The sequence below is a fragment of the Erythrolamprus reginae genome, chromosome 1, assembly GCF_031021105.1.
Source record: "Erythrolamprus reginae isolate rEryReg1 chromosome 1, rEryReg1.hap1, whole genome shotgun sequence".
Lineage (NCBI taxonomy): Eukaryota > Metazoa > Chordata > Lepidosauria > Squamata > Dipsadidae > Erythrolamprus > Erythrolamprus reginae.
The window spans coordinates 161,359,187-161,372,921 of NC_091950.1; the positions used below are offsets into that span (position 1 = coordinate 161,359,187).

The 13,735-nt window shown below is 43.8% G+C and overlaps 1 protein-coding gene across 1 annotated transcript in view; it reads left to right on the forward strand.

The window, feature by feature from the left end:
* The window catches only part of LOC139155472 (protein mono-ADP-ribosyltransferase PARP14-like), a 48,222-nt gene that overhangs the window by 30,571 nt on the left and 3,916 nt on the right, over positions 1–13,735 (forward strand). The window contains exons 10-16 of the mRNA XM_070730612.1: positions 380–502; positions 1,250–1,312; positions 2,593–2,760; positions 6,803–7,009; positions 7,112–7,720; positions 11,215–11,360; positions 12,780–12,954. Coding sequence (XP_070586713.1) covers positions 380–502; positions 1,250–1,312; positions 2,593–2,760; positions 6,803–7,009; positions 7,112–7,720; positions 11,215–11,360; positions 12,780–12,954 — 1,491 coding nt within the window. The remainder of the gene's footprint in view (positions 1–379; positions 503–1,249; positions 1,313–2,592; positions 2,761–6,802; positions 7,010–7,111; positions 7,721–11,214; positions 11,361–12,779; positions 12,955–13,735) is intronic.

Consider the following 13,735-nt stretch of genomic DNA (forward strand, 5'->3'; position numbering starts at 1 on the left):
TTCAGGCGTGTTTATTTCTGCAGTATTTCTGCAGTATAAGTGGCTCTTTTGGAGGCACCTCTATTAAAATTTGAGGGATATTTGTTTGATCTTGATCATAAATCTTCTAATTTCACCCTTTGGTGGCCATAGAAAAATCAGCAGAGTTCAGTAGCATGTTCAAGGTGCCACGTTTAGGAGTACCATTTCCTAGGTTTGCAGGCCTTATTTCCTTTAGATACAGAATATGAAATTGAAGGGTTTTTTCAGTGGATCTTGAAATAGGTATTTATATCTTTTACAAGGAGGATAGTGCTCAGCCCAGGGATTCAATGCTACAACTCAGTCCTAGTGTTTCTTTTCTCAAACACAGTTTCTTTTTGATCCCTTTCTACCTCAGCTTTAGGGAGTAATGAAATGCAGTTTGGATCCATTACCTTCCAGTCAGTGACTGGAGATATTGTCATGGAAAACACAGATGTCATTGTGAATGTGACCAATGAAACCTTTACATCCAAAGCAGGTATTGAATTTCAAATGGACATCTTCTGAATGTTCTAATAAGCTAAGTGCTCATTCTTGGCGAGACAAAAGGCTATTTGGATATATAAAAGTCTGTTTCCATATGTGCGAATGAATGAGAGGCAGAAATGAAGATGTGTTAATTTAAATATTTTCTTGTAACCGGAGACAGTATTTCAGAGTATTGTGGCTCGATTCTGTTCGATATCATTATTATTATTTATTAGATTTGTATGCCGCCCCTCTCCATAGACTTGGGGCAGCTCACAGCAATAGTAAAAACAATATACAATGGCAAATCTAATAATTAAAATATCTAAAAACATTAAAAGTTATTTAACATTTAAAGTTATTTAAAAACAAGACATATACACAAACACATCATGCATAAACTATATAGGCCAGGGGAGATGTCTCAATTCCCCCATGCCTGACGGCAGAGGTGGTTTTAAGGGGTTTACGAAAGGCAAGGAAGGTGGGGGCAATCCTAATCTCTGGGGGGGAGCTGGTTCCAGAGGGTCGGGGCCGCCACAGAGAAGGCTCTTCCCCTGGGTCTCGTCAAACGACATTGTTTAGTCAACGGGACCCGGAGAAGGCCAACTCTGTGGGACCTAATGCAGTATCTATCCCCATCTCACAAATTCTTAGTAATTTTCTTACTATGAAATGTTTACAAGCAAGCAAGGGTAATGTTTTAAGTTCATTTACGTTCATACATGTTCCTCCTTCCTTTTTCACTTCTTTACAGGTGTCTCCAAAGCAATTTTGGAAGCTGCTGGACCTGAAATTGAAGCAGAATGTGCAAGACTTGGTAAGATGCAACAAGAGGTCCCATTGGGTTAAGTAATGGAGGATTTGGGGGATTTCAATTGCCAAATATAGTTTGGATGGTATTTTCTAAATTCTTCAATCATAGTTCTGAATACATTTGTCAGTACAATTCTGTAAACTGGCTGCTGCTGCTGTTGTTGTAGTAGAGTATTGTTGAGTCAAGGAAGACAGGATATAATCAAGCAGTGGACAATTATTTCTAAATCTGACAAGCTTAGGAAATGTAGCAAATAATATACTAGCTAGAAAGTTAATGTAAAATAAATGTGGCCTTGCCACTATCAGTAAATCTAGAGACTGCTGAGGAACACTCAATAAATATTTCTAGATTGCAAAGTTACCTCTTAAGCATTGCAGCTTCATCTCAAATAGTCTTAACCTCAACCTCAAAGTCTGGTTTTCTAGCAATATCTCTTGTTTGGATTTAATTTCAGTTCTTTCTTTCCGATCAGCCCATTATTGGACATAGGTTAAATTTAAGAGGATCCTCTGGTTTCTTACATGACAAGGAAGGGAATGTTGGTGCCAGAATAAACATTCCGATGGCACCATTTCCCAAATGCCAGATACCTTCTTGCAGCTTCTGAAGGTAACTTCCCACCAGAACGCCAGAATAGAAAAGAGCCGGGGTGGCGCAGCAGGTAGAGTGCTGTACTGCAGGCCACTGAAGCTGACTGTAGATCTGCAGGCCAGCGGTTCAAATCTCATCACCGGCTCAAGGTTGACTCAGCCTTCCATCCTTCCGAGGTGGGTAAAATGAGGATCCGGATTGTGGGGGCAATATGTTGGCTCTGTTAAAAAGTGCTGTTGCTAACATATTGTAAACCGCCCTGAGTCTAAGGATAAGGGCGGCATAAACAAACAAACAAACAAATATTTATGAAGATGGAGAAGCAGATTTTAGAAAGAGTCAGAAACTGCTTATCAAGCTGGCACTTCTGATGTATCACAGTCTTTAACCTTCACTATGAAAAAGAGAGGAAAACATAAGAATTTTCCTTATTTTCTCTGTAAGTGCCAAAGTACTCATGAGAGGGCTATATTTCTACAAGTTGACTTTAAAAAGAACACCCAATTTTTCAGGCATTGTGCCAAATATATCTGTGCAGTAGGCATCAAAGGATAAGCAGTTGTCAGAAATAATGTATAGTTGATGCTCTCCCATAAGAAATGTATTTGTAGATTCTGTACCTCCAATGATTGTAGTACACAGTATGCCAAAGACAGCTCACAGAGAAGTTACCATTTTCATTTTTACAGCCTCGCAGCCTCACAATGGATTTGTAACCACCCAGAATGGCAAACTAACCTGTAAAAAAATTATCCACCTGGCTCCTTACTCCAGCATCAAAGCTGGGGTCACCATAGTGCTTCAGGAATGTGAAGCGAAACAGTATGCCTCTGTAGCCTTCCCTGCAATTGGAACAGGTTTGTATTTTTCCTCCAGATAATCATTTGTACTTTTCTAGATTAAAATTTTCATTAACGAGGAACATGTGTCCTGAATTCTAGTGATAGTTTAGCTCATTGTTAGAAAATGTGAACTGTTCCAATGGATTTGCCATGCTAAGCTAGCATATGGCCAAGTTCTAGTATTCTGCTGTGTGTGAACATGACAAAGGAGATGAAATTCTCCTGTATTCCATGCACAAAACAAAGTAGGATCCATCTCTGACCTTCCATTTTTTAATATATCTTTCATGACTTCTGTTCATTAGCAGACATCGGCCCCCAGTGTGGTGAGGAGTTTGATCAGAGGCTCTTAGGGCATAACAGAGCTATAGACTCTATAAGCTCTTCGTCTATTGTTCTTAAGAAAACTTCATGAAGGTGTCCATGAAGTCAGTGGTAGGCTACAACCAGTTTAACAACTGGTTCGCATAGCGTTCCAAATATAGCAATTTAAAGCTCAGCTACTTACATTCTAAGGCAGCCCCGATAAGTAGAACAGCAGAGGCACAGAAATCAGCAAATCAGCTAAGCCAGAAAAAAGGAAATATAGGACAGGATAGGGCAGGGGCCAGTGGGAGAGGCCAGCTGATAATCGGAACTACTGGTTTGCCCGAACTGGCAAAAGCCCACCACTGCAGGAAGTCCTTGGCAGTTCAACCTTGACTTGGAAGAGATTTGACTTGACTTTGCTGTTGCCTTTGTCCTGCTTTCAGGCTTTTATCTTAGATCTAGAGTTAATCACTGGGGGTCTATTACTTCTTTTCTTGTAATCTTTTGAACCCATATCCAGTAATGGGCCGCAGCCAGTACGACTGGGATCACCGATTAGTTAATAAAAATGGCGATGTGTGCGCAGCTGTGTGCTCCTGACGCATCCGCTTCCGCGTGAGATTTGGCTGCTGAACATGTGCAGCAAGTGAAATCTCACACGAGGACACTCGCATGTGCAAGATTTTAGCAATTTTGGGGCTTTTTTCACTTTTACACATGTGCGCCAGCAAAGAAATTGATGAAAATTGCCAAAATCTTGCACGTGCAAGTGTCCTCGTGCGAGATTTCACTTTGTGCATGCGCAGAAGCCGAATCTTCCAACAAGGGGATACACTCGTGCTAGATGCGCACACCTGTCCATGCCCGCCGCTGAGAGTACCAGTAGCGCTGGCGGTGGGCGGCTCTCAGTGAGTACATCATAGGCAAACTGAAGGGGCAAGAGGACAAAATGATGATACATCATGATACAAAGGTGTGACTTGCATTAGGTCATAATATGAAGTGTGTTGTCAATATTTCATGTTATTACATATTGATCTGGATCATGCATTGTTGAAAATCAGAGTCATTCTTTGCATGGACAGCCCAGTATTGCAGCTGCACAAATCCTATACTGTACCATGCTAGTTTTAGTCCCCCATCGTTTCTTAAACATGTTATAAGAAATGATGGGGGACTAAAACTAGCGTGGTAAACACATGCCCAAGCAAAGAAATCCTCGGAGAAGAAAAAATTATCACAGGCTTTGCATGGAGAATTTGTAAAGGTGCCTGTTGGCCTTGGAGATTTTGTTAGAATAACAAAAACAATCTGTGCAGAGACTGACTCAGCTGGATTCATTCATTTATTTATGAACATAGTAATATATATACAGTGATACCTTGTCTTAGTTTAGTTTAGTTTATTAGATTTGTATGCCGCCCCTCTCCGAAGACTCGGGGTGGCTCACAACATAATAGTGATACAATACATTACAAATCTAATAGTAAAAGTTAAATCAGTTAAAAACATTAATACATATTAAAAACCCTAACTATACAATCATACACATTGAACCTAATCCATCTTACAGTGAGGCCGAAAACATAATAAAAAGGGGGAGAAGGTGGTAATTATCCCCACACCTGGTGAGAAAGGTGGGTCTTCAGCATTTTACGGAAGGCAAGAAGTGTGGGAGCTATTCGAATCTCTGGAGGGAGTTGATTCCAGAGGGCCAGGGCCACCACAGAGAAGGCTCTTCCTCAGGGTCCCGCCAGCCGACATTGTTTGGTCGACAGGACCCGGAGAAGGCCAACTCTGGGACCTAACCGATCGCTGGGATTCGTGCGGCAGAAGGCGGTCTCAGAGATATTCTGGTCTGATGTCATGCAAGGCTTTATAGGTCATAACCAACACTTTGAATTCTGTCTGAAAACTAATTGGCAGCCAGTGCAGGCCGCGGAGTGTTGGTGAAACGTGGGCAGATCTTGGAAGCCCCACGATGGCTTTCGCGGCCGCGTTTTGCATGATCTGAAGTTTCCGAACACTTTTCAAATGCAGCCCCATGTAGAGAGCGTTGCAGTAGTCGAACCTAGTGGTGATGAGGGCATGAGTGACTGTGAGCAGTGGGCAAACGCCCTCTTCGCCACAGCTGAAAGATGGTGCTCTAATGTTAGCTGTGAATTGACGAGGACGCCCAAGTTGCGAACTCTCTCTGAGGGGGTCAGTAATTCCCCCCCCAGGGTAATGGACGGACAGATGGAATTGTCCTTGGGAGGCAAAACCCACAGCCACTCCGTCTTGTCAGGGTTGAGTTTGAGCCTGTTGACACCCATCCAGACCCTCACAGCCTCCAAGCACCAGCACATCACTTCCACTGCTTTGTTGACTGGACATGGGGTGGAGATATATAACTGGGTACCATCCGCATAATGATGATACCTCATCCCATGCCCTTGGATGATCTCACCCAGCGGTTTCATGTAGATATTAAATAGCAGGGGAGAAGACCGACCCCTGACGCACCCCACAAGGGAGCAACCTAGAGGTCGACCTCTGACCCCCCACTAACACCGACTGCGACCGACCGGAGAGGTAGGAGGAGAACCACTGCAGAACAGTGCTTCCCACTCCCAACCCCTCCAGCCGGCGCAGAAGGATACCATGGTCGATGGTATCGAAATCCGCTGAGAGGTCAAGAAGCACCAGGACAGAGGATAAACCCCTGTCCCGGGCCCGCCAGAGACCATCCATCAGTGCGACCAAAGCAGTTTCCGTGCTGTAGCGGGGCCCGAATCTAGTCTTACGAACTTAATTGGTTCCGGGAGGAGGTTCGTAAGGTGAAAAGTTCATAAGATGAAAAAATGTTTCCCATAGGAAACAATGGAAAACCGATTAATGTGTACAATCCCCCCCCCAAAAATCGCAAAAATGGCGCTCCGCTGGGCACCGCTGCCCGGCTGTCACCTTCTGAAACAGCCGGGCGCTTCTCGGCATTCTCCCAAACGCTGAACCCGAAAAGTTTGGCAAAAGTTCGGGTTTGGGAGAATGGTGAGAAGCGCCGCCTCCCGGCTGTCACCTCTGAAACAGCCGGGGGAGGGGGGCTTCCCGAATGCCGAACCTGAATTTTTCCCGAACGCCGAGAAGTGCCCCGGCTGTTTTGGAAGGTGACAGCCGGGCAGCGGCGCCCAACAGAGCGCCCGTTTTTGCGATCCTTGGAGGTGGGGTTTCCCATGGAGGGGGGCCTCAGGGGAATCCCAGGATTGCAAAAACGGGCGCTTTGCTTGCAACGGAAGTCCGGCGGCGGGGGTGGCAGGTTCGTAAGGCGAAAAAAGTTCGTAAGAAGAGGCAAAAAAATTCTGAACCCCGGGTTCGTATCTCAAAAAGTTTGTATGACGAAGGGTTCATATCACGAGGTACTGTACAATACCACCAGTAGATTATTTCTTCAAGTAAACATAAGCAGGAGAGTTAGTTTCATTTCAACAACAGACAAGCACAGAGTGAGCTAAAGAAAATGGAGTGGGCTGAGCCAAGCCCAGCCTTAAGCTTAAGTTTTCAGTTTCAATTCTCTGCACAGATTCAGAAGTGTTTAGCTCCCATTAGCTGACTTAATTTCCTATGTCTATTCATTGGTTGACCTTGTTAACATGGACTCTCCCAGTTCATGAATATCTTAGCAATGGGTTGTCCATCCTTTTAAGTCCCTCAGTGTAATAGGTACTATCAAGTATATTTTGTTGGGTTTTCTCTGTTGCATCTCATACAGGTCAGAAAGGAAGGAGTCCTGACGAAGCAGCTGAAGAAATTATCGATGCAGTTGCTGACTTTGCAGGAAAAGTGATGCCTGGATACCTGAAACTAGTTAAAGTTGTTGTTTTTCAGCCACATATGCAAAAATCCTTTTCAACCATTTTGGAAAATAAAAAAGGCCGGGCATTGCCCACCTCCGAATCTATATTTTCTAAGGTTAAAGGCAAGTTTAAAGTATTGAGTTCATTTGCTGTCAATGTTCTTCATTCCCCCCCCCCCGCCCAAAATTGGGTGTGCACTTACAGAATTTCTCTTTTGTTTCTAGGGTTTCTAACTGGTAGGAAATCACCTGCTAAAAAGAAAAGTTATATAGCATTGGAGAAGAAGATCGAGACATCATCATTTGAGTTATGTGGCAAAAACAGAAAAAATGTAGAAGAGGCTGAAGCCTGGCTAAGGAAATTGGTTTTCAAGGAACAGACAGAAAATCGCATTGTTGATGACTTGATAGGCATGTTTGCTGATGCTGAAATCAAGAGACTGAATGATCTCCAGAAAAGATTGCATATTGTCATTCATCTGGACAAGATGGAGTCTCCTCCTTTTATTTTGGTATCTGGTATCCCGAGGGATGTCCTCACTGCTTTCACAGAAATTCAGAACCTCTTAAAAACACTTAAAGCTGACCAGGAAAAAAAATCCAAGGCAGAACTTGCTAAAGTTTTAGTTGAATGGCAGTATTGTACAAACGGAAATGTCTTTGTAGCTTTTGATACATTAAGTAACCTTGATTTAGAAGATGCTAAAATCAGCAAAAAGAAACAAATTCAGGTCCAAATTCAGGGACAGAACTACATAGCTGACCTGAGCAAGATGTATATTGTAGATAGTCAAGGAAACAGTATGAAAATTAAACGTGTTGTAAAGGATGAAGGTAATGAACTTCTTAAATAATTGAGGTTGGAAGTGGCTAGATTACTGTTTTGGTCTCAAAAATGCCTTAGCTTGGATTTTAAATGTGTTTAAATGAAGTAAGGGCAAGGGTACAAGACAGATGAATGTGAGTGTATCACAAGGAACTTTTAAAAAAATTAAGTGAATAGACCATTTGTATGATTGGCATCAAAACATGAATCTTTTGAAATTGAACATGTCTACTAAAATAGCCAATTTCTGGGGGGGGAAATCTGTTTGCAAAAACATAAATTATCTTAATTGATCAGTATTTTAAGAATCAAAAACAATTTTTTACCCTAGCACTCTAAAAACATTTGCAATTTGTAAATTGTTCTGCTGAGCAGAACAGAAACTTCCAAGTTTACCAGTAAGTAGAAAGAAAGGGAAGATGGTCAGTTATTGATGGAAAAGAGTCAAAAGTAATGTTGTTTATTGAATGAAAAAAATGAAAAGATGGAAATAGGTGTTTGCAAATAACACTTAAGATTCGTGCTATTTACCGTATTTTCCGGCGTATAAGACGACTTTTTAACCCCTGAAAATCTTTTCCAAAGTGGGGGGTCGTCTTATAGGCCGGATACTGCGCCCATTCCACAGCCGCGGGCGGGAGGAGGCCGGGAGTGGGATTGGGGGGGGGGGAGCGGACCCGCGCTCACTTTCGGCTCCGGGGACTGCGGGTGGCTATGGCGCCGAAAGGAAAAAGCGCTGCTGTTGCTGCTGTCGCTGCCGCCTGAGGCGGCGGCACTCGAATCTGGCGTGGTGGAAAATCTGGAGGCAGGCAAAGATTTTCCACCACGCCAGATTCGAGTGCCGCCGCCTCAGGCGGCAGCGACAGCAACAACAGCAGCAACAGCAGCGCGTTGATGAAGCCGGCGAGGGAGCTCCGGAATCGGTTGGTGCTCGCCCGACGCCTTGTTTTTTTATTTCCCCCTTTGGTTTCTCTTCACAGGCGGGAGTTCGGGAGGCAAGGGAGCGCTCGAGGAGACAGCGTCTTGCGGCATCACGCAGCAACTTCTTTTTCCTTTCGGCGCCATAGCCATCCGCAGTCCCCGGAGCCGAAAGTGAGCGGTTTGCAAGCGGCGGAGATCCCGGAGCGAGGCTTCCATTCAGGACGGGGGCAGGAGGGAGGGAGGGAAGGGAAACGCAGCCCTTTGCCTCAACCCACCGGCTCTGGGGACTGCGGGTGGCTATGGCGCCGAAAGGAAAAAGAAGTTGCTGAGCGTCCCTTCGTCGTAAACCCGATGGGAGGCGATGCCACAAGACGCTGTCTCCTCGAGCGCTCCCTTGCCAAAGGGGGAAATAAAAAAACAAGGCGTCGGGCGAGCACCAACCAATTCCGGAGCTCCCTCGCCGGCTTTGCTGGGGTGGAGCGCCACTCCCGGCGGCAGGAACTGCGGGGGGTAGCCGGCATAACGAGCCCTTGCTGCAGTTATCCGCGGCTTCTTTCTTCTCCGCCTTGCCTCCGCTACCTTTGCCTCTTGCCCGGCGGGGAGAGCAAAGGCGGCGGCGGGAGTAGCGGAGGCGAGGCGTTCCTGCCGCCGGGAAGCAGCCCCTTTACATTAGCGGTGGCTGCAACGGCACTGGCGATGTGGCCGCTAGCCGCTCCGAGCGGTGTGGGGGCTGCTTCCCATCCTCCTGCCAGCTTGCTCAGAAGGAAACCTTCTGAGAAGGAGGATGGGAAGCTCGGGACCGGACTGCGAGAGAGGTGGGCGTTCCCACAGCGCTCGGAGCGGCTAGCGGCCGGATCGCCAGCGCCGCTGTAGCCACCGTTGTGGGAGGAGCCTCAGAAAGAAAATAAGAGAGAACAAGAGAGAGGGAGAGAGGTGATTCTTGAAGCATATGGTAAAAAGCACCCAAATAATAAGAAACACCCCCCCCCCAGCCCACACCTGTGTTTGAAAAGAATAAAAGAGAAAAAAAACCCAGCCCTCAACTGGTTTTGGAAATGGTTCGAGTGTGTATACACACACACACACACACACGTAAGGGGGGGGGGGGAGAGACAGGGATGGAAAAAGAGGAGAAGTGAGAGGGAGAAGGAATGAGGGAAAAAGGGAGGAAGAGAGAGAAATGAGAAACATAAGAGAGAAAAGGGGGAAAGACAGGAGAAGAACCCAGAAATGAGACAGTGGTATAAATTTGAGGAGGGATGATTGATGATTGACTGTATTTATAAGGGGATGTTACATGGGATTGTATATATGAGGGGGTTATTTATGTGTGTGTGTGTGTGTGTGTGTGTATGTATGTATGTATTTATTTATTAGATTTGTGTAATTTTGGTTGGTGATGTGCCCCAGGATTTTGTAAATGTAAAAAATGTGCTGCACCTCAAAAAAGGTTGAAAATCACTGCTCTAGCAGGTGGTAAATCAGCACTCCTTTTAACTGACAAGGGACCCATTTCTCAGACTTTGATAATTTCCCCAGGTATTTTTGTACCTACTTGACCAACATTATTAGTGGTTGCAAAATTGAATGTTAAACTGGATGCATTTATTTCTGCCTGTTTGTATTTGTTCTTATGTTTAACCATTGAAAATGTACTTTTCCTCCAAAAAGAATCATCTTTCCATATTTCTTAGGCAACATTTTAAAATAACTTTAAAAGCTGAGGTCATATTATTCACCCTGCTCTGTATCATAGCACACTGCACAGTACTGAAAATTGGCAGGGTCACTAATTAAACCCGACAAGTTAAAATCTGTTTAAGTGACATTGCAAGAGGATAAAGACAGAAAGTGCGGAAAGAGGAAAAAATGGATGGGCTGTTTGGATTGCCATATCATGATATCACATACAGATTCTCATTCCATAATAGATTCTCACATAGGTGTCAGCATGCTGCATGTTAGACTGAAAGATACCTGCAGAATAGATGGTAGGAGAAAGAAAAATAGCCAGGTTCACCTTTTTGTGTTGACAAATTATGATGAGTTATAATAATAAACTTAATTGTGGTGAGGAGAAATATGAGAGGCAGACAAGACAGATAGACAGAGACATATGGAGAGATAGACAGAAGAGTGTTCCCACTTGGCTCTCTCTCTCTAAATAATTCATTCATAATTTTAACAATAAGATCTTCATCATTAGTAATTAAAATATTGTGTTATCATGTTCAGAAATGATTTTTTTCTCAATGCAAGTACATCATAGACCTAGACTCAGTCAGGTCTATGATGTACAGAAGAGGGGTAGTCTTATACGGCGAGTATATCTCAAATTCTATATTTTAACTGGAAAAGTTAGGGGGTCGTCTTATACGCCCAGTCGTCTTATACGCCGGAAAATACGGTAGTTTGTGAGTGCTGACGGGACAGTTGTAATGATGAAAGAAAGTTAAGTTATTCTGTTCAGAAATGCTAAACTGTGGTGAGGATTTTAACAATAAATGTAATGTTTAAAGAAGAGGATTATGCATGATTCTGTTTTCTGCGGGTTATGTCACAACTTTTGTTTATTTTGCAGGCAAAGTATCAGAACGCCTTCCTGAACAGTGGGAAGATATGAAAGGAAGCCATGCCAAATTAGTTCCACTACAGCCTACAGCAGAAGAATATAAGAACGTTGAAAAAATATTCCGGATTGGCTGCCCTACGTTCAGAATTGAAAAGGTGACGTTTGATCTGAGTTTAAGGAAGCAAATAAACCCAACATACTTTCCTTCTCCGTTTCTGCCTACAACAACTCTGTGAGGGTTGGATTTGGCTGAGAGAGTGACTGGCTAAAATCAGCCATCTAAAAAGGGCCACTTTTGGGTTCCACAATTTTATATCCTGTGTAGAACATCAGTGGGGTTCTCTTTTGAGTTCTTGAGTGATGTTGAGCATCAGTGACTGGCTATAAGATTGGCTCAAGAGTTGGTAGTACTTTCATGTGATAAGAATTAAGTGGAATAATAGGTAATATCCTGAAAGTAAAAATATCCAGATTCACCCTGTATTTATATCACTGGAGTGTAAAAGAGGAAGGAGAAAAGAGCTAGAATAGCTAAGAAATATGTCACTGAATTGAAGTCAATGTCCATACACCTTCTCAATTTTATAATCTTAAAAAATAGATTCAGTCTTTAAAAAGCCTTTAATCTAGAGGTCAGGTGGTAACAATAACACTTAGACTTAATATAGTGCGTTACAGCACTCTCTGAACAATTTACAATGTCAGCATATTGCCCCCCAAAATCTGAGACCTCATTTTATCAGCCTTGGAAGGTTGAGTCAACCTTGATCACATCAGGATCAAACTCCAGGCTGTGGGCTGAGATAGCTTGCATTATTCCACTTCAACCACTGCACCACCAGACCTCTTTAAGTTTGGAGTCTGTATTGCATTTATAGTGTTCAAATCCTCTCCATGCCCTCCCTGGTTCTTGGTCTGCTACATGTACCTATGAACTGGATCATAATGCTTAACAGCCCCTGCTGACAAATTCTTTCTCCACCATCAGATGTTTTCTGATCATAAAGTACACCAATATTGACCACTGATACTGGTGCTGCTATCTTAGTAATTCCATCTTCTGTACTTCCAAATGGTGGGTGTAATAAACCTAGTTGTACAGTGGTCACTTTTTTCAGTGCAGTTTAACTTTGGTCACTAAATGAACTGTTGTAAGTCGAAGACTATCTGTATTTTGCTTGCAGTGAACGACAGGATATTAGGCATACAGCTTGTGAATATTTTAATGACTAACATAATTGCATTGTTTTTGTAGAAACTTTTTAATTTTTTTTTTAGCAAATACAGCAGTGATATGGACAGTTAATTTAATCAACAAACAATAAAAATTAATATGATCCCACACTTCTTGAATAAAGGAGACAACAGGACCTTTTTGGCAAATAGTAACATATAAGAGATTCTCCTTGCCAATTCTCCCATGCGACCTTTTCTTCTTAGACTGTTTATTTCTAATCTCAGCATAGTTGCCAAGGGAGAATGGTCAAACTCATGGCAGATGAATATTGATATTGTATGGCGGGAAATGATACTGATAAATGAATAATAACGCTTTAAATTTGCAATCTTTGTAGATTGAAAGGGTACAGAATCCTTACCTCTGGCAATCCTACCAAGTCAAGAAAAAGCAAATAGATACACAAAATGGCCATGAAAACAATGAGAAGATCCTTTTCCATGGGACTCCCCATTCCACACTTGTGCCAATTAACCAGACTGGCTTTAACCGCAGTTATGCTGGAAAGAATGGTAAGATCCTTCCAAGCAAATATAAGGGGATATTATATATAGAACTATGTTTCAAAAATGCATAAATATTTTTAAAAAGCACCCTAACAGCCTCCCCTCCTTTCTCTTTCCTCTTCCCTTTTCCTTCTCTTCCAGTGGCAGCTTGCAAGGTTTAGTGAAGAATCTGGCTTGGTTGTCTTTTTTTCAAATTACTATAGGGGGAAAAGTTCTTTACTGAAAGGAATACACTGTCAAAAATAGAGATTAAGTCCTAAGGGAAGAGCTTTATACTGTCACATCCTTCTTTAAAATGCAACTAAAACTTTTAAAATAGCATTTAGAATCAAAGTGGCTATATTGCATTGGCATCCTTCAGTCTCAAAAGAACATTGGTATCATGCTCTGGATTCTCCATCATGCTCTAGGGCAGCGTTTCCCAACAGGTGTGCCGCAGCACACTAGTGTGCCGCGAGACACGGCCAGGTGTGCCGCAACAGCTCCAGCTGGGCGGGGCGCTGCCGGTGCCTCCGACCTCCCGGCTCCTGCCCGATGCCGCGGTTTCTGGCGCTCTCCTGCTGGGCCCCAAAGAAGGAAGGCAGGAAGAAGGAGAGCTTCATTCTTCGCGCCTTTTTCCCGCCTTCCCTGGCGTGAGGGCACTGGCAGCGGAAACAGGCTGCCGGCTGCAGCGGCCCCGGGCACCGTTCCCTGTAGGCTGCGCATGCCAACGCACCCCAAAATGCCCCCCCGCGCACCCTTTTCCAGGGGCGCGCAGGGAGCCGCGGCCGCCCGCCTGCCCGATTTC